The sequence below is a fragment of the Molothrus aeneus genome, chromosome 4, assembly GCF_037042795.1.
Source record: "Molothrus aeneus isolate 106 chromosome 4, BPBGC_Maene_1.0, whole genome shotgun sequence".
In the NCBI taxonomy this organism is placed as follows: domain Eukaryota; kingdom Metazoa; phylum Chordata; class Aves; order Passeriformes; family Icteridae; genus Molothrus; species Molothrus aeneus.
In genome coordinates this window covers 72,226,786-72,250,917 of record NC_089649.1, presented here as the reverse complement: position 1 = coordinate 72,250,917, position 24,132 = coordinate 72,226,786, and the positions used below count along the sequence as shown (strand labels likewise).

Sequence of the window (24,132 nt, the reverse complement as noted above, 5' to 3'; positions counted from 1 at the left end):
CCCGCACGCGAATCCCAAGCGCGGCGCGGCGAGCCCTGGCACCGCCGGCGGCTCTCCCGTCGCCCGCTCCCGCCGGTACCGGCACCGACACCGGCACCGGCACCGGTACCGGCGCTCCATGGAAGGGCAGCGGCGGCGGCCGGAGCGCCTGAAGTTTGCCCGGAGCGAGGTGCTGCGGGAGGTGGAGCTGGGGAGGGGGCGCTGGGGGGCTCGGCCGCCTGTCAAAGTTTGAAACTCCTTCTCCCCCCCAGCCTCGCACCCTCTCGGGACGCCCCGACGGGTCCCCCCCATTCCCGGTACCACCCCCGGCCGGCGGGGCGGGGAGCGGCGGGGGGGGGGGTGCGGGCTTTAAATGCCGGGCCCCCGGTTGGGAGAGGGCGACAGGCGACAGGCGACGGCCCCCGGCGGTCCCCGGCCATGGGGGTGAGCGGGGGCGCGGAGCCCCGGGGGGGCCGGGGAGGGGCGGGGAGGGGAAGGGGTCTGCGGAGGGTGGGGGGGGCGGGGGGGCTCCCTCCCATCCCCCCCGCCCAGCCTTGCCTCCTCTCTCCCTCTCCCCGTGTCTCTCTCTGCCTCCTGATGTTTGATCCCGCCGCGGCGCCCGCAGGGATGAGCGATGGAGGGGCCGAGCCCGGCGGGAGCCCCGTGCTGCTGGCCGAGCCCGCGGCCAGCGGGAGGGCCCGGGAGAAGCTGCCGACCCGGGCGGAGCTGGAGAGCGCCCTGCGCGCCGGCGGCGGCGGCGGCGGCGGCAGTGGCGGAGCCGCCGGCGGCTTCAAGGACATCCCGGGAACGTCGGCGGTCAGCCCCGGCTCCTCCAAGCAGTGCGCCCCGGACACCGAGAGCCCGTCGGGGACCGGCGAGGCGGATTACTGCCGCCGCATCCTGGTGCGAGGTACGGGCACTCTCCCCGCTCCCGTCCCCGCTCCCCGCTTCCCCCGCCCCCGGGATTCCCGCTGCGGGCACGGGGCATCCCCGGCACCGCTTCCAGGGCATCCCGGGCGCTTCCCGGCTGCGACCTCCGGCCTCCCGGCCCCGCCGCTCCTGCCCTGGCTCCGCTGAGCGCGGCACGGACCGGGCCCGCTGCCCCAGCCCCGGCTCCGCCGGCAGCGGGCTCGGAGCGGGGCCGTGCCCAGCGGGGGCGGCCGGGAGGGCTCCGGGGGAACGGCCCCGGGGTCACGGAGCCGCCGGGCCGGCGGAGCCCCGCGGGGGACGCGCGGGTGGCGGGAGAGGGGGGACAGCATCGCTCGGCGTTGGGAGCGATGTCGCAGGAGAAAAGCGTCACGGAGCGGCGGCGGGCGACGGGGGGGGTTATTTTTTTTTTTCTTTCCCCTTTATAAAATCACCGGCTCGGCCCCGGCTGCGGCTCGGCGCTCCCGCATCCCGCATCCCGCATCCCGCCGCCCGCGCGCAGTCCCCGCCGGCCCGGGACTCGCCAGGATCACTTCTGGCTTGTGGCGAACCCCGAGAAGTTTGGGGCGCCCTGGCGCAGCTGTCGCAGGCGGGCGGGTCCCGAGCGCTCCGCGGTCCCGGGATCCCGGGGATGCTCCGCGTCCCCGCCGCTCCTCCGCCGCTGCCGGAGCCCAGAGCGGCTCGGCGGCCGCTCGGCGATCAGGGCCGAGGCCTCCCGGTGCCCAGCGCAGCGCTCGGGCAGGGAGCGGAGCGGCGGCCGTGACCTCCGTCCTCTTTGCCGGGGACCGGAGCCGGGTCCCTGTCCCGTCGTTATCCCGGGCTCGGGCATCACCCAAGCCTCTCTCCCGGTTGTCGCGATAGGCGCCCTTCGCCGACAGCTCGGTTATCCCAGTCCCGAACCGGGGACAGCGGCCGAGCAGCGGGCAGCGCTCGGCCACGAGCCCCGGGGTCCCGCCCGTGCTGTCCCCGCGTCCCCGGGGGTCGCCGAGCGGGGCTGCCGCCGGTCCCGCCGGGGTCAGGCTGGGGTCAGGCCTCTCCTCCGCCGGTTCCAGCCCCACCGAGGCCGCCCCGACGGTGCCGGCACCGGGAGAGGGGCGAGGGTCGGTGCCCAAGGCCGGGGCAGGGTCTCCGCTCCCGCCGACCCCGGGGACCCTCACCGGGAGCGCCCGGTTTCACCATCTTGCTGCAGCCGCCACGGTGCGGACAAAATGGTGGCGGGGAGAAAACGCCGCAAATCACCGGGGCCTGAGCCGAAATGAAGCGGGGGGAACGTGGCGGGGCCACCCGGGCTGCGGGGACACGGAGCCGCCGCTCCCCACCCGGTCCCGCAGCCGGGCAGGGCCGGGGCCGAGCAGCGGCTGGGCCCGGGCAGAGCCTCCCGGTGGGTTCCCTGCGAAGCGGGACGTTAAAATGCTCATTTTTATGTTTTAAAATGATTCTTTTTTAATATTTTGAGTTTCGCTCTCGCTGCCTGCCCAGGGAAAGGGGCCCCGCCAGCCCCGGCCTCGGTGAGGAGCGGAGGCCGCGGAGCTGCCGCCAGCCCCGGTGCAGCCTCAGTGCAGCCCCGGTGCAGCCTCGGTGCAGCCCCGGTGTAGCCTCGGTGCAGCCCCGGTGTAGCCTCGGTGCAGCCTCGGTGCAGCCCCGGTGTAGCCTCGGTGCAGCCTCGGTGTAGCCCCGGTGCAGCCTCGGTGCAGCCCCGGTGCAGCCCCGGTGTAGCCTCGGTGCAGCCTCGGTGCAGCCTCGGTGCAGCCCCGGTGCAGCCCCGGTGTAGCCTCGGTTCAGCCTCGGTGCAGCCTCGGTGCAGCCCCGGTGCAGCCCCGGTGCTCGCCCGCGGTGCTTTCGGTGAAGTCGGGGGGTCCTGGTGACCCCCTCACACCGACGGGGTCCTCTCGGGATCTCGGTCCGCTCGATGATCCCGCGGTACCGGGGATGGTCCGTGCGGGACGGAGCCTCCCGGTCCCCTCCCGGTCCCCTCCCGGTCACCTCCCGGTCACTTCCCGGCCGTCCCCGTCTCGCCGGGGGTGGCTCCCGGGGATAAACGGGACAAGGAGGGACCTGGGCAACCCCGGGGCCGGTCCCGGTGTCACCGGGGCCACTGCAGCCCCACGGGGCTGGGGACACATCCCGGGATGCTCCCCCGGGTCCCCTCCCGGGGCTGGCCCAGTGCTGGGCCCGGTGGCCGCAGAGCACGTGGAGGGACCGCGGTGGCGTTTGGTGCCACCATGGCCACCCCGTGGCACTGAGGGGACACCCTGAGGGCTGGCAGGGCGGGTGTGAGCCCCAAAAGGTCCTGGCAGCTGTGTTGGTGCGGGAACCCAGGTGGGCACAGGGTGTCCTGTGCCAGTGTGGGGTGTCCCTGTGCCAGCGTGGGGTGTCCCTGTGCCAGTGTGAGGTGTCCCTGTGCCAGTGTGAGGTGTCCCTGTGCCAGCATGGGGTGTCCCTGTGCCAGTGTGAGGTGTCCCTGTGCCAGCGTGGGGTGTCCCTGTGCCAGGGTGGGGTGTCCCTGTGCCGGGGTGAGGTGTCCCCATGGATTTGGGTGCTCTCTGCTCTTTTGGGAGATTTCAATCCCGGTTGTGTCCCGGCTCCAGAGCCACCAGGAGTGCCCTGGTCCCCAAGAGCAGGACGTGTCACCAGCGAGGCCCAAGGCTCCGGAACCCCTCAGGCAGGAGCTGGGAATTTTTGGGGCTCCAGAAAAGGCTCTCAGGAGGGCATTCCAAAGGCTGGAATGGGGGGATGGTCTGAGCACCCCAAAACCTCCACTGGGGAAGGTCAGTGGGGTGGGACGAGGGGTTTGGTGTCCCCCGTGCCGAGCTGGCACCGTGGCCGTGCCCTTTTCCCTGCCATCCCTCCGGAGCTGCTCCAGCTGCCAGGGAATAACAATAAATAATGCCCGAGCTGGAGCCGAGGCCGCAGCTGCGGCCCCAGATCCGGCATTCCCCGGCATTCCCGGCTGTTGTTGTGCCGGAGCCGTGGCGTGGGCACGGACGTGGGCGCGGATGTGGGCACGGGAGTGCGGACGTGGTCTGGGCATCGTCACCACCACGGCGCTTCCCACACAAAATGGTTCCCAGCTCTGATCCTGCCGGAAAAGCCGCTGATCCGCCGACAGCCCCTTTGCTTCCCGGCAGCTCCACGCCAGCCCGTGGGGTTTGGGGTGTGGGTCAGGTGTCACCACCCCGTGTGCCACCCTGGGTGTCCCCAAGCCCTCGGGACTCCTTCGGTGCCGCATTCCGGGGTGGCGCCTCCGCCGTGTCCCGCAGCTCCACAGTGGGAGCGCAGCTCCGGGATTGGGGTCCCTTTCCCAAATCGGTGTTTGGTCCCCATTCCCCCATTCCCATCCCAGTGCCGGACCCGCCGCCCACATCCCAGCCCCTCTGTCCTCATCCTGGTTCTACTGATCCTATGGCAGCGCTGCCATTCCAATCCCGGTGCCACCATTCCCATCCCAGTGCCACCATTCCCATTCCAGTGCCACCGCTCCCATCCCAGTGCCGCCATTCCAATCCCGGTGCCGCCATTCCAATCCCGGTGCCACCCTTCCCATCCCAGTGCCACCATTCCCATTCCAGTGCCACCACTCCCATCCCAGCACCGCCATTTCAACCCCGGTGCCACCCTTCCCATCCCAGCGCTGCTATTCCAATCCTGGTGCCACCATTCCCATCCCAGTGCCACCATTCCTATCCCAGCGCTGCTATTCCAATCCCAGTGCCACCATTCCCATCCCAGTGCCACCACTCCTATCCCAGTGCCACCATTCTGATCCCAGTGCCACTGTTCCCATCCCAGTGCCACCACTCCCATCCCAATGCCACCGTTCCCATCCCAGCACCACCATTCCCATGCCGGTGCCACCATTCCCATCCCAATGCCACCGTTCCCATCCCAGCACCACCATTCCCATGCCGGTGCCACCATTCCCATCCCAATGCCACCGTTCCCATCCCAGCACCGCCATTCCCATCCCGGTGCCACCATTCCCATCTCTGCCATCCCCACCCCATCTCCATCACCCCATTCCCAGCTTTTCCTCGCTGTTTTCCTCCTTCCTACCCCAGGAATTTTGTAACCCCTTCATTCCCAACTCAGCCAGATGGAGGGAGAGCCATTGACCTCCAACCAGGATCCCTCTGGAATTGGGATCCAGCATCCCAAAATCAGGGCTTGGAGCGACTTCCTGGCTGGATTTTAACCCTCTGGAAAAGCCCCTATGAGCTCTGCAGGGAGGGCTCACCCAAACCCAGTTGGGATTTGGGATCTGGGAAGATCCCAGTGGGCGATTCCCGAGGCTCATTTTAATTCCTGGGAGCTGGGACAGGATTCCTGTGGATTTTTTTTTGGTGGAGTTTGTCCTTTCCTGGTGGGAAGTGAAGCCACGGGGGCTCCTCTGGAATGGCCACGAGCCACTTCCCACACCCAAACCTTTAAAGTTTTCTTTCCCTGGATATTCCCAACCTCATAAAATCCACAGCCGGGAGAAGCTCGGCGCCCACGGCACTTCCCAAACTTTTTCTTTAATAGGAAACCGCCCCAAAATGGGAGCTGAGCTTTCCAAGGAAATATTCCTGCAGTGAGGATAATTCTGGAGAGATGGGAATTGTAATAGAGAGGAATTTTTTCCAGTATTCCCAAGGAAGGACAGAAATCAAAAATTATATTATAAATAACAGGAAAAATATCTTTAATTCAAATTCTTCCTTGGCATAAATCTCCTGTTTGCTCCTGGCTTTCCAAATTATTATTCCCAGGATTAAGCACTCCATTTTCCAAAAAAAAAAAAATGTATGGCTTCTATTTATGTCTTTTAAAAACCCCTAATTCATGGAGATTTGTCACCTTTCCCTGGATATTTATAAACTCTCAGCATTTGGGGCTGGAAGGAAGAACCAAGCCACAATTTAGCTCCAGATTGTGGGAATTCCATGGATTATCCACATCCAGCCACTCTTTAATTCCATTTATTTTCCATTTCCCCCCTGTTTTTGGATTTTTGGACCGATTCCTTCAGTTTTGCTTTTTTTTCTCTGGACCAATTCCTTCCATTTTGTTTTTGTCCCTGATGGTTCTCCCTGTCAAAAATTATATAAAAATTATTTAAAAATTACAGAAAAAATAATCTTTAATTTAAATTCTTCCTTGGCATAAATCTCCTGTTTCCTCCTGGCTTTCCTAACTATTACTCACAGGATGAAATGCTCCATTTTCCCAACGCTTGTTAACTGCATTTTTTAATTTTTGGACTCGTTCCTTCACTTTATTTTCTCCTTGACGGTTCTCCCGGTGAAAAATTATATAAAAGTTACAGAAAAAAAAAATCTTTAATTCAAATTCTTCCTTGGCATCAATCTCCTGTTTACTCCTGGCTTTCCTAACTATTATTCCCAGGATTAAGCACTCTATTTTTTCCCAACACTTGTTAACCACATTTTTTGATTTTTGGACAGATTCCTTCACTTATTTTTTTCCCTGACGGATCTCCCCATCAAAAATTATATTAAAATTACATTTAAAAAATCTTTAATTCGAATCCTTCCTTGGCATCAATCTCCTGTTTACTCCTGGCTTTCCTAACTATTATTCCCAGGATGAAGCACTCCATTTTCCCAACACTTGTTAACGACATTTTTTGATTTTTGGACAGATTCCTTCACTTATTTTTTTCCCTGACAGATCTCCCCATCAAAAATTATATAAAAATTACATTTAAAAAATCTTTAATTCGAATCCTTCCTTGGCATCAATCTCCTGTTTGCTCCACACTTTCCAAACTATTATTCCCAGGATTAAGCACTCTATTTTTTCCCAACACTTGTTAACCACATTTTTTGATTTTTGGACAGATTCCTTCACTTATTTTTTTCCCTGATGGATCTCCCCATCAAAAATTAAATAAAAATTACATTTAAAAATAATCAAATTATCTTTGAGTCCTTCCTTGGCATCAATCTCCTTTTTGCTCCTGGCTTTGCAAATTATTATTCCCAGGATGAAATGCTGCATTTTCCCAACTCCCGTTAACCGCACTTTTGGATTTTTGGATGGGTTTCTTCACTTTTTTGGGTTGTTTTTTTTTTTTTTCCTGACCGTTTTTCTCTGTTTTCCACCCAGATGCCAAAGGGACGATCCGTGAGATCGTGCTGCCCAAGGGGCTGGACCTGGACCGGCCCAAGCGGACGCGGACGTCCTTCACAGCGGAGCAGCTCTACCGCCTGGAGCTGGAGTTCCAGCGCTGCCAGTACGTGGTGGGCCGGGAAAGGACAGAGTTAGCGCGGCAGCTCAACCTCTCCGAGACGCAGGTGAGACCCGCGGGGGCTCCTCGGGGCTGGGGACATCGCGGTGGCCGTGTCCCCGCACTGGTGGCTGTGTCCCCGCGCTGGTGGCCGCGTCCCCGAGCCGTCAGATGCGCGGAGCGAGGCGGCGACGGAATGCGCGCGGCGTTCCCGGCGATGGTTTTCCTCCATCGCGTCCTTGGAATGGTTGGGATACGGTTGGGAACAGCCCTGAGGGGTCTGTGGGGACACCCCCAGGCTGGTGGTGTCTCCCCTCAAATGTCCGGCAAAGCGTCAAGGAGAGGTTGGACCCAAAGTTGGATGAGCTTTGAGGTTGTTCCCAACCCAACCCATTCCATGATCCCGGGAAAAGCGGGAAGAGGAAGGAGCAGGAGGTGACAGCAGTGACCTGAGGTGGGATATGGTGGGGATTGGGGTCTGTGGGGGCTGCTCCCGCTTTTCCAGCACCCCAATCCCAGCAATCCAGGAATTAGCCCTGGGTCTCTTCTCCATCGCCTTCCTTGGATGATGGGAAGGGATTTTCCTGGTTTTCCTGTGCTGGGGAGAGCTGGGAGAATGGGTGGGGTGAGCTCTGAGGTTGGTGCCCCTGATGGGTCGTGATGGTTTTGGCTTAGAAATGTATTATTAAATAGTAATCAGAATTAATTAAATAATATTAATAATGGTATTTATGTAATAATAATAATAATAATAGAATAATTATTAATATTCTGCCTTGTCCACCCCATTCCTGCCAAGTCTGGCAATGGCATTTGTACAGGAAATAATTCCAATTTTTCCAACCCTTTTTATGGAACAAACCCATCCCAGCCATGGGCAGCCAGGCCCTGGCTCTGAGGGCTGGCACTGGGGGGAATCCTGCTGCTGGGTGAGCGGGAAATCGGCACTCCGGGATTTTTTTGGGGGGTAGAATAGGAGGATTTTGGTGAGGAGGAGGATTTGGAGTGGGATTTGGCTGTGCTGTGGTCGGGAGAAAAGTGGCCTTGTGTTCCCTGTTCCCGAGGTCCCAGTGTCACCTCTGTGGAGCCAGGAGGGTCACAGGTGACCGTGTCACACACAGGAGCAGCTTTGTCCCCTGATGAGGGCTTCCTCTTCCTGGGGCTCCTCTTCCTGGGATTCCTCTTCCTGGGGTCCCTCTTCCCGGGATTTCTCTTCCCGAGGTCCCAGTGTCACCTCCATGGTGCCAGGAGGGTCACGGGTGGCCTTGGCTTTGTCACACTGCAGGAACAGCTTTGTCCCCTGGTGAGGGGTCCCTTTCCCTGGATCCCTTTTCCTGAGGTTCCTCTTCCTGGGATTTCTCTTCCCGAGGTCCCAGTGTCACCTCCACGGAGCCAGGAGGGTCACAGGCGGCCTTGGCTGTGTCACTCTGTGGGAACAGCTTTGTCCCCCTGATGAGGGGTCCCTTTGCCCAGTGTCCTTCTTCCTGGGGTTCCTCTTTCCACGGAGCAAGGAGGGTCATGGATGGGCTTGGCAGTGTCACAGCTTGGTCCCCCTGGTGAGGAGTTCCCTTTTCCTGGAATCCCTCTTCTTGGGGTTCCTCTTCCCAGGGTTCCTCTTCCCAAGGTCCCAGTGTCACCTCCACGGAGCCAGGAGAGTCACGGGTGGCCTTGGCCGTGTCACTCTGTGGGAACAGCTTTGTCCCCAACACAGGCAGCCCCTGACGTGTCCCTATTCTTGGGGTCAGTCCCTTTTCCTGTAATCCCTCTTCCCAGGGTTCTTTTTCCCGGGATTTCTCTTCCCGAGGTCCCAGTGTCACTCCCATGGAGCTGGCACTGTCACAGGTGGCCTTGGCCGTGTCACACTGCAGGGACAGCTTTGTCCCGTGGTGAGGGGTCCCTTCCTCAAGGTCCCTCTTGCCACTGTCCCAGTGTCCCCTCCACAGATCCGTGGGGAGGGAATTGTGCAAAGTGGGAGCAGAGGATTCCAGGGAGCTGGAGCTGCACAGCAATTCCCTTTTCCCAGGATTCCTCCTCCTGGGGTCCCGGTGTCACCTCCACAGAGCCGGGAGAGACAGGTGACAAGGGACAACCTGTGCGTCCTTGGCATGGGATCCTCCTTTCCGAATCTCCCTTCCCACATCCCCTTTCCCGAACGCCCCTTCCTAAATCCCTCTTCACAAATTCCCCTTCCCACATCCCCCTTCCCAAATCGCTCTTCGCAGGATCCCCCTTCCCAAATCCCATTTCCCAAATCCCTCTTCCCAAATCTCCCTTCCCAAATCTCCCTTCCCACATCCCCCTTTCCCAAATCCCGCTTCCCAGAATCCTTCTTCCTACATCCCCCTTCCTAAATTGCTCTTCCCAGGATCCCAATTCCCAAATCCCACTTCCCAAATCCCACTTTCCAAATTCCTCTTCCCAAATTCCAAATCTCCCTTCCCCAATCCCCCTTCCTAAATCCCTCTTCACAAATCCCCTTTCCCACATCCCCCCTTCCAAATTGCTCTTCCCAGGATCTCACTTCCCAAATCCCCCTTCCCACATCCCCCTTCCCAAATCACCCTTCCCAAATCCCCCTTCCCAAATCCCACTTCCCAGAATCCTTCTTCCCAAATTCCTCTTCCCAAATCCCAAATCCCTAATCTCCCTTCCCCAGTCCCACTTCCCAAATCCTTCTTCCCAAATCCCACTTTCCAGGATCCCACTTCCCAAATCCCCCTTCCCAGCATCCTTCTTTCCAAATCCCCCCTCCCAAATCCCCCCTTCCAAATTGCTCTTCCCAGGATCTCCCTTCCCAAATCCCCCTTCCCAAATTCCTCTTCCCACATCCCCCTTCCCAATTCTCCCTTCCCAAATCCCCCTTTCCCAAATCCCCCCTTCCCAAATCCCCCTTTCCCAAATCCCCCTTTCCCGAATCCCCCCTTTCCCAAATCCCCCCTTTCCCAAATCCCCCCTTTCCCAAATCCCCCTTTCCCAAATCCCCCTTCCCAGCATCCTTCTTTCCAAATCCCCCCTCCCAAATCCCCCCTTCCAAATTGCTCTTCCCAGGATCTCCCTTCCCAAATCCCTCTTCCCACATCCCCCTTCCCAATTCTCCCTTCCCAAATCCCCCCTCCCAAATCCCTTTTCCCACATCCCCCTTCCCAATTCTCCCTTCCCAAATCCCCCCTTCCCAATTCCCCCTTCCCAATTCCCCCTTCCCACATCCCCCTTCCCAATTCCCCCTTCCCAAATCCCCCTTTTCAAATCTCCCCTTCCCAAATCCCCCTTTCCCAAATCCCCCTTTCCCAAATCCTCCCTTCCCAAATCCCCCTTTCCCAAATCCCCCTTTCCCGAATCCCCCCTTTCCCAAATCCCCCCTTCCCAAATCCCCCCTTTCCCAAATCCCCCTTCCCAGGCTCTCTCCGTGGTCAGCGTTTGTCCCCTGGGCACAGAGGATGTGCCCAGCAGGGTGCCAGGGCTAGGAGGTCACAGCCTTTCCTTAGGGATGAAATTCCCATCTTTTCTCTGGAGCCCGGCTGCTGCCTCCATCCCTGGGTGAGAAAATTCCCACCCCGTGGGCCGGGTGCTGTCGCTTCTGCTCTGCTCTCCCCCTTCCCTCCTTCATCCCTGTCTCCTTAAATTCCTTTCCCTGCTTTTCACACCATTTTTCCTTCCCTGCAGCCAATTCCCAGTTTCCAGAACCTTCTTGGCTCCCCAGTTCTTCCCAGCCACCCAGAATTCCCAAATTCCTCCCCTTCCTCTCTCTAGCGATGGTTTCACACTCGGGCGTCTCCCTTTTCCTCATTCCTGGTTTTTCACGGCCAGGATGTTTTCCTCGGGGATTCCAAGAGCTTTAAACCGACTTTTCCAAGGCCCCTTTGGGTCTGGAAGGTGCTGATCCCACCTGGATGTGACCTGGAGAGGGAAAAGTCACCGCCAGCCCCTCCTGTCCCCACCCAGCTCCTCCAAACTGGGATAAATCCAACTTTTGCAGCAATCCCAGGATTTTGGCTGCTTCTGGTGATTCATTCCCAGAGCAACTCCCAGAATTTTAGGGAATTTTGGGGGTGAATCCCAATCAACAGCATCTCCTGGCTCTCTATTATATTTTTGGGACAGGGGACAAATCCTTTCCAGCCCCTCCTTGGGCTGGATTTTAATTCCAAGACGAATTCTTGCGATTAAATCTTTAATTCCGAGGAAGCTGCTCCTGACTTTTCCATGTGGATGTGGCGGGAACCCTGAAGGAAAGGGAAGGGGCCACCAGGGCTGGGATTTGTTTTTTGTGCCTGTGGATGTTTGGGAAGGGAGGGGGAAGGATGATTCATCCCGGCGAGGAGGGAATGTGACGAGATGGGAAGAGACGCGGTGTGATCGCAGCTGGAATGCTGCAGCATTCCTGGGAGCGGGGCCAGGATCTTGCAGAAATCCTGCTGGAAATGGGGTTAAAAAGGGGGATTTAGGGTCTGGTTTTACTCTCCTGGAAGCTGTTTGGGGGAGTTGGAGGGAGGATGGGTTGGGGAGAGCGGGATTTGGGATTTTTTTTTGGCTCTGAGTGGTGTTCCAGGAATGGGGGATCGGGCTGGGAGAGAGGGAATCGCTGGGAGGAGAGCAGGGATCAGGCAGGGAGAGAGGGATCATCCAAAAAAGATGGGAATCATCCAGGAGTGAGGGTGGGATCACCCAGAAATTATGGGAATCGCCCAGAAATTATGGGAATCACCTGGATATGAGGATGGGATCACCAAGAAATGATGGGAATCAGCCAGAAAAGATGGGAATCATCCAGGAGTGAGGATGGGATCACCCAGAAATGATGGGAATCACCTGGATCTGAGGATGGGATCACCCAGAAATGATGGGAATCACCCAGAAATTATGGGAATCAACTGGATCTGAGGATGGGATCACCCAGAAATGATGGGAATCACCCAGGAATTGAGGGTGGGATAACCCAGAAAAGATGGGAGTCACCTGGAAGTGCAGGCAGGATCATCCAAGGAAAGCAGGGATCACCCAGAGAAGATGGGGATCACCCAAGGGAGAGGAAGGATCAGCCAGGGAAGAGGGGGATAACCCAGAAATTATGGGAATCACCCAGAAATTATGAGAATCACCCAGGACTGAGGCTGGGATGACCCAGAAATTATGGGAATCCCCTGGAAGTGAGGGTGGGGTCACCCAGGAGAGAGGAGGGATCTTGTCAGGAGAGCAGGAGGGAATTTCAGAGCCAAAGTTCCTTCCACCCATCCAGGGAATTCCCTTTCCCTTGCGGGATCCACGTCCCCACTCCACCTCCCAGTGCTTTTCCTAATTAATCCACAGATATAATTAATGTTCAATGAGTTTAATTAACCTGGGGAATGTTTCCATGGGGGAATATTTCCATGGAGGTGCCGAGGAGAGCTCTGAGGTCCTTGGGATTAGCTGGGAAGTGGCGGGAGCATCCCAAACCCATCCCAAATCCCCAGGGCAGCTCATATCCACAGATCCGGCTTTTTATGGGAAAACCCACCGGAATCCTGAAGGGAAAAGTGCCCCTTTCCAGTGTCATTATGGGATGGAAAATCCCAGGTGGAGGAGGCAAAAAGGGGACAGTGGAGAGGGTGGAATTCCCATAAATCCCTCGTGGGATGGGATGGGATGGGATGGGATGGGAATTGGGATGGGATGGGATGGGAATTGGGATGGGATGGGATGGGATTGATGGAACAGAATTGGGATGGGAAGGAATTGGGATGATTTGGGATGAGATGGAATTGGGATGAAACGGGGATGGGGTGGGATAAAATGAGATGGGGAGGAAATGCAATGGGATGGGATGGGATGGGATGGGATGGGATGGGATGGGATGGGATGGGATGGGATGGGATGGGATGGGATGGGAATTAGGATGGGATGGGAATTGGGATGGGATGGGATGGGATGGGATGGGAATTAGGATGGGATGGGATTTGCTCTCAGGGTCTGGAGTTCAATGCCAGGCTCAGGTTCAAGTGACCCTGGTGTTTTCCAGCCCTTTTTAGGGCCAGGACAGGGAAGTGACACTCGGAATGAGGGACAGTCCCAAATTGTGCCAGGGGAGGTTTAGGTTGGATTTTTGGGAAAATTCCTACATGGAAAGGGTTTTCCAGCTGGGCAGGGGTGGATCCCCATTCCTGGGGGGATTCACCAGCCCTGTGCGTGTGGCACTTGGGGACATGCTGGTGGCCTTGGCAGTGCTGGGAGGACTGGCTGGATTCAGGAGTCTCCAATGTTTTTTCCAACCTAATTGATCCCACAATTCCATGATTTCTGCCTGCCTGGCTGCTGGAAATCCATGGGATTCTCCAGGTGTCCCCACGGGCTCCATCCAGACCTTGGGGACAGCTCCTGGGCCACCCTACAACTCCATCACTACCCATGGCCCCACACCCCCCAGAGCATCCCGGGATTCCCAGCATGGAGAAAAACATCTGGGAAAGCCGAGGAAGGCCGGGAAGGTCTATTTATAGCCCAGCAATTAAGAGGAGGCCGTTAAAAATTAATCACCTCAGCTCGTTAACGGCTCCTGGTCCCCGCAGGGACGGAACGAGGGGACAAGGGCTGGGGCTGCCACAGGTTTTCCTCTCCTGGGGAAAAAAAAAAAAGAAAAGCAGGAAAGATGAGGTTGGGAAGAGCTGGGAGCCCCAAAACCCCTTAATTCCCATTTCCCTCTGGCCTGGGACACGGTGGAAGGGACAGGACCCACACCAGGTGATTTTGGAACCTTCCACGGGCAGGGCTGGGATCTTGGCAAGGAATTCCTGGCTGGGAGGGTGGGCAGGGGCTGGGCTGGAATTCCCAGATTTGCTGAGGCTGCCCCTGGATCCCTGGCAGTGCCCAAGGCCAGGTTGGATCTACCCGGGGCAGTGGGAGGTGTCCCTGTCCTTGGAAGAAAAGTTTTAAGATCCTTCCCAACCCAAACCAGTTGGGAATTCTGGGATTCAGGGATTCTTTCCTGAGGGGCCTCCATCCCCCCCCCCCCCATCTTTCCATCCCTCCATCCCTCTCTCCATCCCTTCTGCCCAAGGTTTTTCGGGATGGGATGAACTCTCCCACCCTGTTTTCCTGGAGCACTTCCCTGACTCACTTCCAGGAGGGATCTGGGCTGTTCCAGAGGACCTGGGAACAGCATCCTACAGCTGCCAAATCCTTGGGAATAAGTGCCAACAGGCAACGTCAGCCTGAACCATCCCACATTTAACGGGATCAGGTCGCACCGGGATGCTGAAAGCACCTGGAAAAGAGGAAGATCCTAAATCCTGCTACCCACCAGAGATTCCCAGGATTTGGACACCTCCAACAGGTGCTGGATCCCATTCCCACACCCCAGCCTGCGTCAGAGCTCGTTCCTGGAGCAAGCCCAGCTCACGTGGCCCCGCTAATCCCGGCCCCTCCTGGCAGCGGGGCCGTGGGGGGGACAACAAAGCCGGGCCTAAGCGGGGAGGCCGCGGTGGCAGGGCCAGGCTGGCACAGCCCCCGAGATTCCCGAATTCCGGCGTCGGGATCCCAAAATCCCAGCTGGGGGGGATGAATTGGGGATTTCTGGGGAGTGTTCCTAAAAAGGGGAGAGGGAAATTGGGGTGTGCTCTGGGATAGAGGAGTTGGATGTTTGGGATTTCCAAAATATCCAGGTACTTCCAAGATTCTCCAAGCATGGAGTGAAATGATTGATGGGGAAAAAAATAGGGAAAAACTCACTGAGATTTGTATAATTAAGGATTTACAAACCCCTCCTCCCCAAAAAATAAATCCTGGGATTTCAGAATTTCTGATGGAAAGTTTTGGCTCCTGATGAAGCCGGACTGGGTGTTCCCAGAGCAATCCCAGCATCCTCCAAGTGGATGTAATTGAAATGTTTTACTGAAAAAAATGACGGGATTTGGGTTTGGTGATGGTTTTCATAAGTTGATCCTGATGCTGGGGCTGGAATTCCCATCCACGGGTCCCATCCAGACCCTTGGGATTTCATGGAGAGTGGTGTCCCCAGCACTTCCCAAAACCCCAAAAATGGAGGAATTCCCCTCCAGCTTCACGAGCATCTCCAAATTTTCCATTTCCAAAGGGCGCCAGAGCGCCCGCAAGATTCCCTGGCTGCAATACCCAGAATTCCCAATATCCAAATATTCCCAAGCCAGGACTATCCAGAATTTTGGAGCAGGAGCTGGACACAGGCCTGGCTGCTGGCTGGAATTTTGGATCAGTGGTGGGAAAGGAGCTGTGCTGGGAATGGGCTCCCGGATGAGGGTCAGGGACAATTCCCACCGCGCTGGTGGCTGGAAGCGCATTCCCAAGGGAGCGGCAGAGGGTTTGGAATGGTTGGCGCAGCGGGATGAGCTGGAATGGGATCCATCCACTCGGAACAGGGAGAGGCGGGAGGGTCACGGAGCCGCCGTTACGAAACCCGCGGGTCCGGGCAGCGATCCTGACGGATTGCACAACGCCGGGATCCGGGATCCGAGCCCCAGTGGGGCTGGAAAGAGGAGAATGAGGAGGAAAAGGAGGAAAAGGGGGAAGGGGAGGAGGAGGAGGAGGAGGAGGAGGAGGAAGGTGGCGCAGGATGATGGCGGAGTGCAGGCTCCCAATGAGCGTCAGCTGACGGCGGTCGGGAGCTAATCCCGGCCAATTCCCGCTCGGCAGCCAGGAATAGCGCGGGATGGAGGAGCCGGGGGCCACACGTGTGCCAGGAGTGCGTGACGGAGCCGGGGTCAGCGCCGGGGCAGGGCCGCCCAAAACAAACACCGCTAAAAACCCCAAACACGGCCCCGGCCCCGCAGCCGCACGCCGGGGTCGGGATTGTCCTGTTGGGTGCATAAACGCTGGGAGAACGCGCTCCGGTGTTTTTTGGGAATGTGGGAGTGCCAGAGTGTGCAGTGTTGATATTCCCAGGATCTGCCTGGGCGGGGTTGTGATCCCAGTCAGGAGCGATTCCCACCATGGCTCGGCCACAGTGCAGCAGGAAGCAGTGGATGAGGATGGAAAACGGGAGCTGTAAATGAGAGGAGGAAAATTCCAGTTCCATCCATGCGGTGCTTCGGGATGCTGGGCTGGATGGATGGATGGATGGATGGATGGATGGATGGATGGATGGATGGATGGATGGATGGATGGATCATACATGGATGGGCAGTTACTGGACTGAAAACGTGCACAAATCCCCGGATCACTGAGATCCGTGGAATGATGAGCTCCCATCCTTTGCCTTCCCAGATAAGGGGTTTCCATCGGGATTCCCTTCTTGGGAATAATTCCTTCTGTGGCTCAGAGGCATCTGGGGAAGGGCAGGGATGGGAACAGCAGCCCCGCATCTCCAGAGAAGGAATCCCGGGATTCAGCGCTATCCGAGATCACGGCACAGGATTCCAGGGATCCAACCCCTCATGGGCTCCATCCCAGGGATTCCAGGGATCAAACACTTTGTGGGCTCCATCCCAGTGCCAACAGCCGTGGAAAACCAGGATGGAGCCGACATTGCAGGTTCCAGATGATTCCGTAGGCTCCGGATAACGCCGTGTTCCCATTTTATTCCTGTCTTCATGCGCTCCCCGCACCCTGCTGGGGATCCGGGAACTGGGATTCCGGGATCAGAACTCCCCAGGGCACTGGGCTGCAGCGTTCCGAGCACGGTGACATTTGGGATGACATTCCAGGTGCCAGGAGCAGGGGAGGGGACACAGCCCTGCCTTCCTGGGTCAGAGGGATGAATCCCTAGGGAAAGGATCTGTGGTAGGAGGAGAAATCCGGGGGGATCTCAGGGACTCATCCAGTTGTGGAATAGGGAGTGGGAAATGAAAATAAAATAAAATATATAAAATATTACAAAGCGAAATAGGAAACAAAATAAAAATAATAAATATTATAAAAAATAAAATAAAATTAGGATATAACATTATAAAATAAAAATAATAAATAAATAAAATATAGTCAAATAAAATGTAAACTAAAATACAAAATATAAAATAATATAAAATATAAAATATAAAATATAAAATATAAAATATAGAATATAATGAAAGCAAATTGGCTCAGGGAGAAGGAATAGAATGGAATAAAAGATGGGAAAATAAAATGGAGTAGAATAAAGCAAAATAAAATACAGTAGGAGAAAACAAAATAAGTATAGGAGAATTCTAAAAATTTGGTAGAAGACAAGGGAGTGAAATAATTAAGTTAAATTCAATTAAATTATATTTTTTAAAAATCAATTTTAAAAATTAAAATTAAATTCAATTAAATTACTAAAGAATAAAATAAAAAATTTAAAAATAATTAAATAATTAAATAATAAAAGAAAAAATAAATAAGGAAAACCATCAATATCACAATATATAAACATATAATCTAAAATATAATGTAATACATAATATAAAAGGTGTAATACATTATAATTACATTAAATACATTATATACTATATATGTACATATGTATTATGTATTATATATTAGTAAGCTATATTTTATAGGTGTATATTAATAGTAGCTATTACTATAGTTATTAATTAATATAAAATATCTCCATTATAGAATATTTAATATACAACATAAAATAAAAGCAATAAAAATATAAAGATGTCATTCAATACAATACAGAAAACATAAAGATGTTATTAAATATAATAGAAAACAATAATTATGTATTTATATACACTAAAATAATGTGTATCTATTTAATTTTTATATCTTCAATATCCCATTATTATATTTCCCAAATAAAAATATTACATTAGTTATTATTTAATATAAATGTTGAATTATTAGTATTTAATATTTTACACAATTTCAGAGCTCCCTTTTCCCAGCGCTTTGGGGTCTCTGTGCCGTGATTCCTTTCTCTCATATTCCCATTTCCTTGGTGGACTGGAGAGCTGGGAATGTTCCCCTGGAGAAGGGAAAATTCCAGGGAATGTTCAGAGTGCCTGGAGGGGCTCCAGGAGAGCTGGAGAGGGGCTGGGGACAAGGCCTGCAGGGACAGGAGCCAGGGAATGGCTCCCACTGGGAAAGGGGAGATGGGGCTGGGATCTTGGCAAGGAATTCCTGGCTGGGCTGGAATTCCCAGATTTGCTGGGGCTGCCCCTGGATCCCTGGCAGTGCCCAAGGCCAGGTTGGATCCACCTGGGACAGTTGGATTTTGGAGCAGCCGCTGGTCTGGGGTTCAGGGATGGGGTTGGAGTTCCAAACCTGATCCATGGGCTCATCGTGCCCATCCCCAAGGATTAAATCCCACTGAGGGATTTTCCTGAATTCCTGCTGCTCCTGAATTGCTGGATGGGGAACATTTGGAGAGGAGAGTTCTGGGAATGTCCATCTGTTCGGGTCCACTCTGGATCTTTGTTAAGGTGGCGCTAATTAGATGGGTTTGGGGCACCTGGTTCCTCTTTGGCCCCACCACTGCGGGTTTGGGATCTGCAATTCCCAGGATTCAGCTGCTCCAGGGGATGGGACAATTCTGTGTCAAGTCACTGTGTCTGGGGACGTGGGACTGTTCCCAAAACCATCCCAGTGGTCAGCACGGAGCAACCAGTGGGGTCACAGTGACACAGTGACACAGCTCTGGGGTCACTGGGATGGGGACACCAGCCCTGGGGACAGGCGTTGTTCCCAAACCATCCCAGTGGTCAGCATGGAGTGACCAGAGGGGTCAGTGACATGGGGACACAGCCCTGGCGTCAGTGAGACAGGGGCTCCACTCTGGGGTCAGTGGGATGGGGACTCAGATGGTTTTGGGGTCAGTGGGATGGGGACACCAGCCCTGGGCACCCAGCTCTGTTCCCAAAACCATCCTAGTGGTCAGCAAGGAGTGACCAATGGGGTCAGTGGCACGGTGACACAGCCCTGGGGTCAGTGGACAGGGACACCACTCTGGGGTCAGTGGGATGGGGACACAGCTCTGGGGTCAGTGACACGGGGACACCACTCTGGGGTCAGTGGGATGGGGACACAGCTCTGGGGTCAGTGACACGGGGACCCCCTCCCTGGGCACCCGGCCGTGCCCGGTGGCAGTGAGTGCCTCCATGTCCCCGTGCGGGTGTCGCGGCTGTCCCCGCGGGGAGCGGCGGGCCGGCAGCGCCCGGCGGTGGCGGGAGGCGATGTCCCCGCGATGTCCCCGCGGTGTCCCCGCGGTGTCCCCCGGTTCCCGCCCTGGGGCTCCTTTGTGCCGCGTCACCGCGGGCCCGGCGTGTCCCCAAGGAGCCGCCGGTGACACCGGCAGGAGCCCGGCACCGCCGGCCCCGCGGCTCGGGGTCCCTCCCGCTCGTCGCCGCCGCGCTCTAACCCGAGTGTCTTCCCACCCGTGTGTCCTTCCCTCACCCCGTGTCCGTCTGTCCGTCCCTGCCGCCTCTCTCTGTCTCTCTCTCTGCCTCTCCTGCCCCTCTGCTCTGCCAGGGAGGGAGGGAGGGAGGGAGGCAGGGGGAGTTTAGGGGGGTCTGCGGTGGGCAGGGGCGGGTTTGGGGTGCGGGGATCCCGCGGGGCTCAGCCTGGATTCCCTCCTGACCTCGGCCAGGGGTGCGAGTGTCCCCGGCTGGGTCTGTCCCCAGCAATCCAGGGCCACCAGAAGCCACCCTGTCCCCTCAGGTGTCACCCTGCGCCCCGGCCATGGGAGGGTTTGCAGTCGGGGACGGGAATTTGGGAATTTGAGGAGGATCCAGCCTGTCCCTGTCAGCATTCCCGGGAAAAGCAGCGCAGGGAGAGCCGAGCACGGCACAGGGCGGGTCAGGCACCAGCTCCGGGCTCCTTCCCCAGGCTCCCGTCCTCGGGGTCCCGTCCCTGGGTTCCCATCCCTGAGCTCCTGTCCCGAGTCCCATCTCTATGAACCCATTCCTGGGGTCTCATCCCTGGGGTCCCATTCCTGGGGTCCATCTATGGGTTCCCAACCCTGGGCTCCTGTCCCCAGCTCCATTCCAGGGGTCCCATTCCAGGAGCAGGAGACTGGGATCCTTGGGGTCCCATTCCTGAGGTCCCATCCCTGAGCTCGTGTCCTGAGCCCCATCCCTGGGGTCCCATTCCAGGGACAGGAACCTGGGATCCATGGGGTCCCATTCCTGGGGTCCCATCCTTGGGATACCATCCCTGAGATCCCATTCCTGGGGTCCTATCCCAAGTTCCATCCCTGGGGTCCCATTCCGGGGGTCCCATTCCAGGGACAGGAGCCTGAGGTTCCATTCCTGAGGTCCCATCCCTGGGATCCCATTCTTGGGATTCCATCCCTGGGATTCCATTCCTGGGCTCCTGTCCCGAGTCCCATCCCTGGCATCCCGTTCCTGAGGTTCCATCCTTGGGGTTCCATCCCTGGGATCCCAGCCCTGTGTTCCTGTCCCGAGTCCCATTCCTGGGGTGCCACTCCTGGGATCCCATTCCTAGGGTCGCATCCCTGGGATCCCATTCTTGGGATTCCATTCCTGGGGTCCCATCTCTGGGGTGCCATCCCTGGGGTCCCATTCCAGGGGTCCCATTCCAGAGGTCACATCCATGGGGATCCATCCCCAGGCTCCCAAACCTGTGGTCCAGTTCCTGAGGTTCCATCCTTGGGGTTCCATCCCTGAGATCCCGTCCCTGGGTTCCTGTCCCAAGTCCCATTCCTGGGGTCCAGTCCCGAGTTGCATCCCTGTGATCCCATTCCTGGGGTTCCATCCCTGGCTTCCCATCCCTGGGTTCCTGTCCCAAGTCCCATTCCTGGGGTGCCGTTCCTGGGGTGCAGTCCCGATTCCCATCCCGGTGCTCTCATTCCCGGGGTGCCCCCGTCGGGCTCGGGCCCCGCAGGAATTCTCCCTCTCCCCGGCAGCGGCCGGATCCCGGGCGGGCGGATCTCGCTTGGCCGTTTATTCTAATCCATCTCTCTCTCTCTCTCGTACCTCTCGCTCTCTCCTGGCTCTCGCCTCTCTCTCCCCGGCCCCCCCCGCGCTCTCTTTCCGTCCGTGCCCTCCCGCCCCCCCTTTCCCCACCCCAAACCCCGCCTGTCCCCAGGTCAAGGTGTGGTTCCAGAACCGCCGCACGAAGCAGAAGAAGGACCAGAGCAGGGACTCTGAGAAACGCTCCTCCAGCACCTCCGAGTCCTTCGCCACCTGCAACATCCTGCGGCTGCTGGAGCAGGGCCGCCTCCTGTCCGTGCCGGCCCCGCCGAGCCTCCTGTCCCCCCCTCCCAACCCTGTCCCTGTCGCCAGCCCCGCGGCCAGCCTGGCCCCGCCTGTCCCCGCGTCCCCTCCGGGGCTGGGCGGTGGCAGCGGCAGCCCCCCGGCCCCGCCGCCTTTCGGCCTGCACGTCCCTTCCCTCGCCGCTTCCTCCTCCTCCTCATCCTCCTCCTCGTCCTCGTTGTCGCCGTCGCCGCGGCTGCCGGGGAGGCCGCTGTGTTTCGGGGGGCCGCTGCTGGGCAGCCTGCACGATCTGCCCGCCTCGTACCCGCCCGGAGCATCCGCGTTCGAGCCTTACACGCGGCTGGAGAGGAAGGACAATTCTATACCCAGCAAGAAGCCGAGCCCTTAAAAAAGAAACCCCCCCAAAAACAAAACAAAAAAAAACCCCAAAAAAACCCAGTATCAAAAAGTGTCACCTCCCCCCCGCCACACCAAGCCCAGATCGTCCCCCCCCAAACTGGGAATTCCCGCTGGGAATGGGCGCCCCCGGGAATGGCGGCTCCTCCCCGGGCCGGTGGAGGCGCGGATGTGGCCAGGGTTGAGCTGGTGACACTCCGAGGTGTCGCTGTCGCCAAAGCCCCGCTCCAGGTATCGGCGGGAGGGGACGGGAGCAGCGGGCGGTGGCGCTGGGACACCCTGGGGTGTCTCCTCCGGGGGGACAAAAGGGACAGCGCGAGGTGGCATCGGGCTCTGTCCCCGTGCCTCAGTTTCCCCGCCTGCGCCGGGGAGGGGGCTTTGTCCTCCGATGTCCCGGGCGATGTCCCCAGTTGTCGCCGTGCTGGGAACAAGCGGCTGCCGCCACCCCGGGGACACCCGCGGGGCCCCAACCCCTGCCTGTCCCTTTTTGGGACCGTCCCCACAGGGATCCCCCCGAGGGGCCGTGGGTCCCTGTCCCGCGCCGCTGGGTGACAGCTGGGGACAGCGGTGACAGCGGTGGCATCTGCCGCGCTGGGGCGGGGCGGGTCCAGCAGCAGCGCCCCCAGACCCACCCTGGGGCGGCACCGCAGTGACCCCGTGCCGGCACTGGCACCTGCCACACCCGCCTTGTCACCTGCCACAGCCAGGGGCCCTTCCCGGCTCCCAGGGGGTGACAGTGGCTTCCTGCGGGGCCACTCGGGCTGAGGGTGGGGTTGGGGACCAGGGGGACTTTGCATGAGGTGGCCCTTGGGGACAGGAGCAGCTGCTGGGGGGGGTGTGAGTGTCACCTTGGTGGGACACCCTGGGGTGGCGTCACCGTGTCCGGGTGTCCTGCAGTGTCACCACCCTGCCAGGACACCCTGGGGTGGCATTGTCAGGTACCCACGGTGTCACCACCCTGCCAGGACACCCTGGGGTGGCATTGTCAGGTACCCACGGTGTCACCACCCTGCCAGGACACCCTGGGGTGGCATCGCCAGGTACCCACGGTGTCACCACCCTGCCAGGACACCCTGGGGTGGCATCGCCAGGTACCCACGGTGTCACCACCCTGCCAGGACACCCTGGGGTGGCATCGCCAGGTACCCACGGTGTCACCACCCTGCCAGGACACCCTGGGGTGGCATCGCCAGGTACCCCACGGTGTCACCACCCTGCCAGGACACCCTGGGGTGGCATCGCCAGGTACCCCACGGTGTCACCACCCTGCCAGGACACCCTGGGGTGGCATCGCCAGGTACCCCACGGTGTCACCACCCTGCCAGGACACCCTGGGGTGGCATCGCCAGGTACCCCACGGTGTCACCACCCAGGCCAGGACACCCTGGGGTGTCACCACCCCTCAGTGCCACCCCCCCACCCCGCAGGGACGCGGCTGTGGCAGCACCAGGGGGACACCCCGAGCCCCCTCCCCACACCCAGGCCCTGCCCCGGGGGCTCCCCCCACACCCCCAAACCCGCTGCTGTTGATTAATTAATCAATCAATCAATTAATTAATAATGATCATTAACACTGAGCATCCCCCCCCATCCCAGGGCTGCTGCTCCCTACGGGGCCACATTCCCCGGGGCCCCGAATTCCCAGGATTTTGCAGGGAAATATTTAAAATAAAAGATTTTATGAGAAACTTCGGGTCATTTTTTTTTTTTAATTTTCCCCCGTTTTTAGGGAATTGTTATTTTTTGCTCCGCTCCCTTTGGAGCCTTTCAAGGGGACGGCTCGGGCGGGGAAACTGAGGCAGGGACAGGTGACAAGTGACAATCCTGCCTGTCCCCCTGTCCTTTAATTATGGCACAATTTGCCTGGAATTGCTCCAACGATATTTGGGGTTTTTCCCCCGATCATTCCCTAATCCTTTCATTTATGTCGATCTCGCCTCTTCCCGATCCAGGTGGAGCCAGGACAGGGAAGTGGCCGCGTCCCCACCCCTGGAATTCTGTCCCCAACCCCCCCCCCGGGCCTCGCTTGGATTTTGCTTTTCCCTTTTCCCAGCCCCACTCCAAGGAGATTTAGGGATTTTCCAGCCCGGAAAATTCCCGGGCTCACCGGGAACAATCGGGTGGAGAAGGGAACCCCAGACCCCTCAATCTCCGCGGCCGGAGGGGATTTGGGGACATTTCGGGCAAAACAAATCCCGGGTTGGATTTGGGAATGCGAGCTTGGAAATATCCTTGGGGTTTTCCTGCCTGCTTTGGTTCCGCGGGAATCCCGGCGCTGCCCCTTTTGCCCGTTTGACCCCAAAAATCCCCAGATCCCATCCAAAGCTTTTCCAAAGCTCCTTTCGCCAAAGCGAAGCTGTCGCGGGGGCCGGGGACAGCTTGGGGACACCCCCAGTTTGTCCCACTCGGTGCCAGGGGCTCCTCCAGACTGGGATGACCGGAAAACCAACAACTGGATGTCACATTTTAAGGAAAAATGGGTTTGTTTGGTTTTTTTTAATGGTTTCTAAT

General features: G+C 57.7%; 1 protein-coding gene across 3 annotated transcripts; it reads left to right on the top strand.

Moving 5' to 3' along the window:
- On the top strand, positions 1 to 23,309 carry VAX2 (ventral anterior homeobox 2). Of its 3 annotated transcripts, XM_066548841.1 has the most exons (4): positions 1 to 169; positions 605 to 889; positions 7,015 to 7,141; positions 21,098 to 23,309. In XM_066548841.1, the coding sequence occupies exons 2-4, from the start codon at positions 607 to 609 to the stop codon at positions 21,804 to 21,806; spliced, it is 1,119 nt and encodes a 372-aa protein (XP_066404938.1). In that variant the 5' UTR covers positions 1 to 169; positions 605 to 606; the 3' UTR covers positions 21,807 to 23,309. The 3 variants fall into 3 exon arrangements, with proteins under 3 accessions (XP_066404938.1, XP_066404937.1, XP_066404939.1); XM_066548840.1 differs by lacking the exon at positions 1 to 169 and having other exon boundaries at positions 577 to 889; XM_066548842.1 differs by lacking the exon at positions 1 to 169 and having other exon boundaries at positions 577 to 889; positions 7,015 to 7,202; positions 21,098 to 21,690.
- The last annotated feature ends 823 nt before the right edge of the window (positions 23,310 to 24,132 follow it).

Excerpts from the sequence above, each read along its gene's own strand:
- VAX2 (XM_066548840.1), top strand. The coding sequence starts at position 577 with ATGTTTGATCCCGCCGCGGCGCCCGCAGGGATGAGCGATGGAGGGGCC. Across the intron at positions 890-7,014 it reads CCGCCGCATCCTGGTGCGAG|ATGCCAAAGGGACGATCCGT; the intron begins GTACGGGCACTC and ends TTTTCCACCCAG. Across the intron at positions 7,142-21,097 it reads CTGGAGTTCCAGCGCTGCCA|GTCAAGGTGTGGTTCCAGAA; the intron begins GTACGTGGTGGG and ends GCCTGTCCCCAG.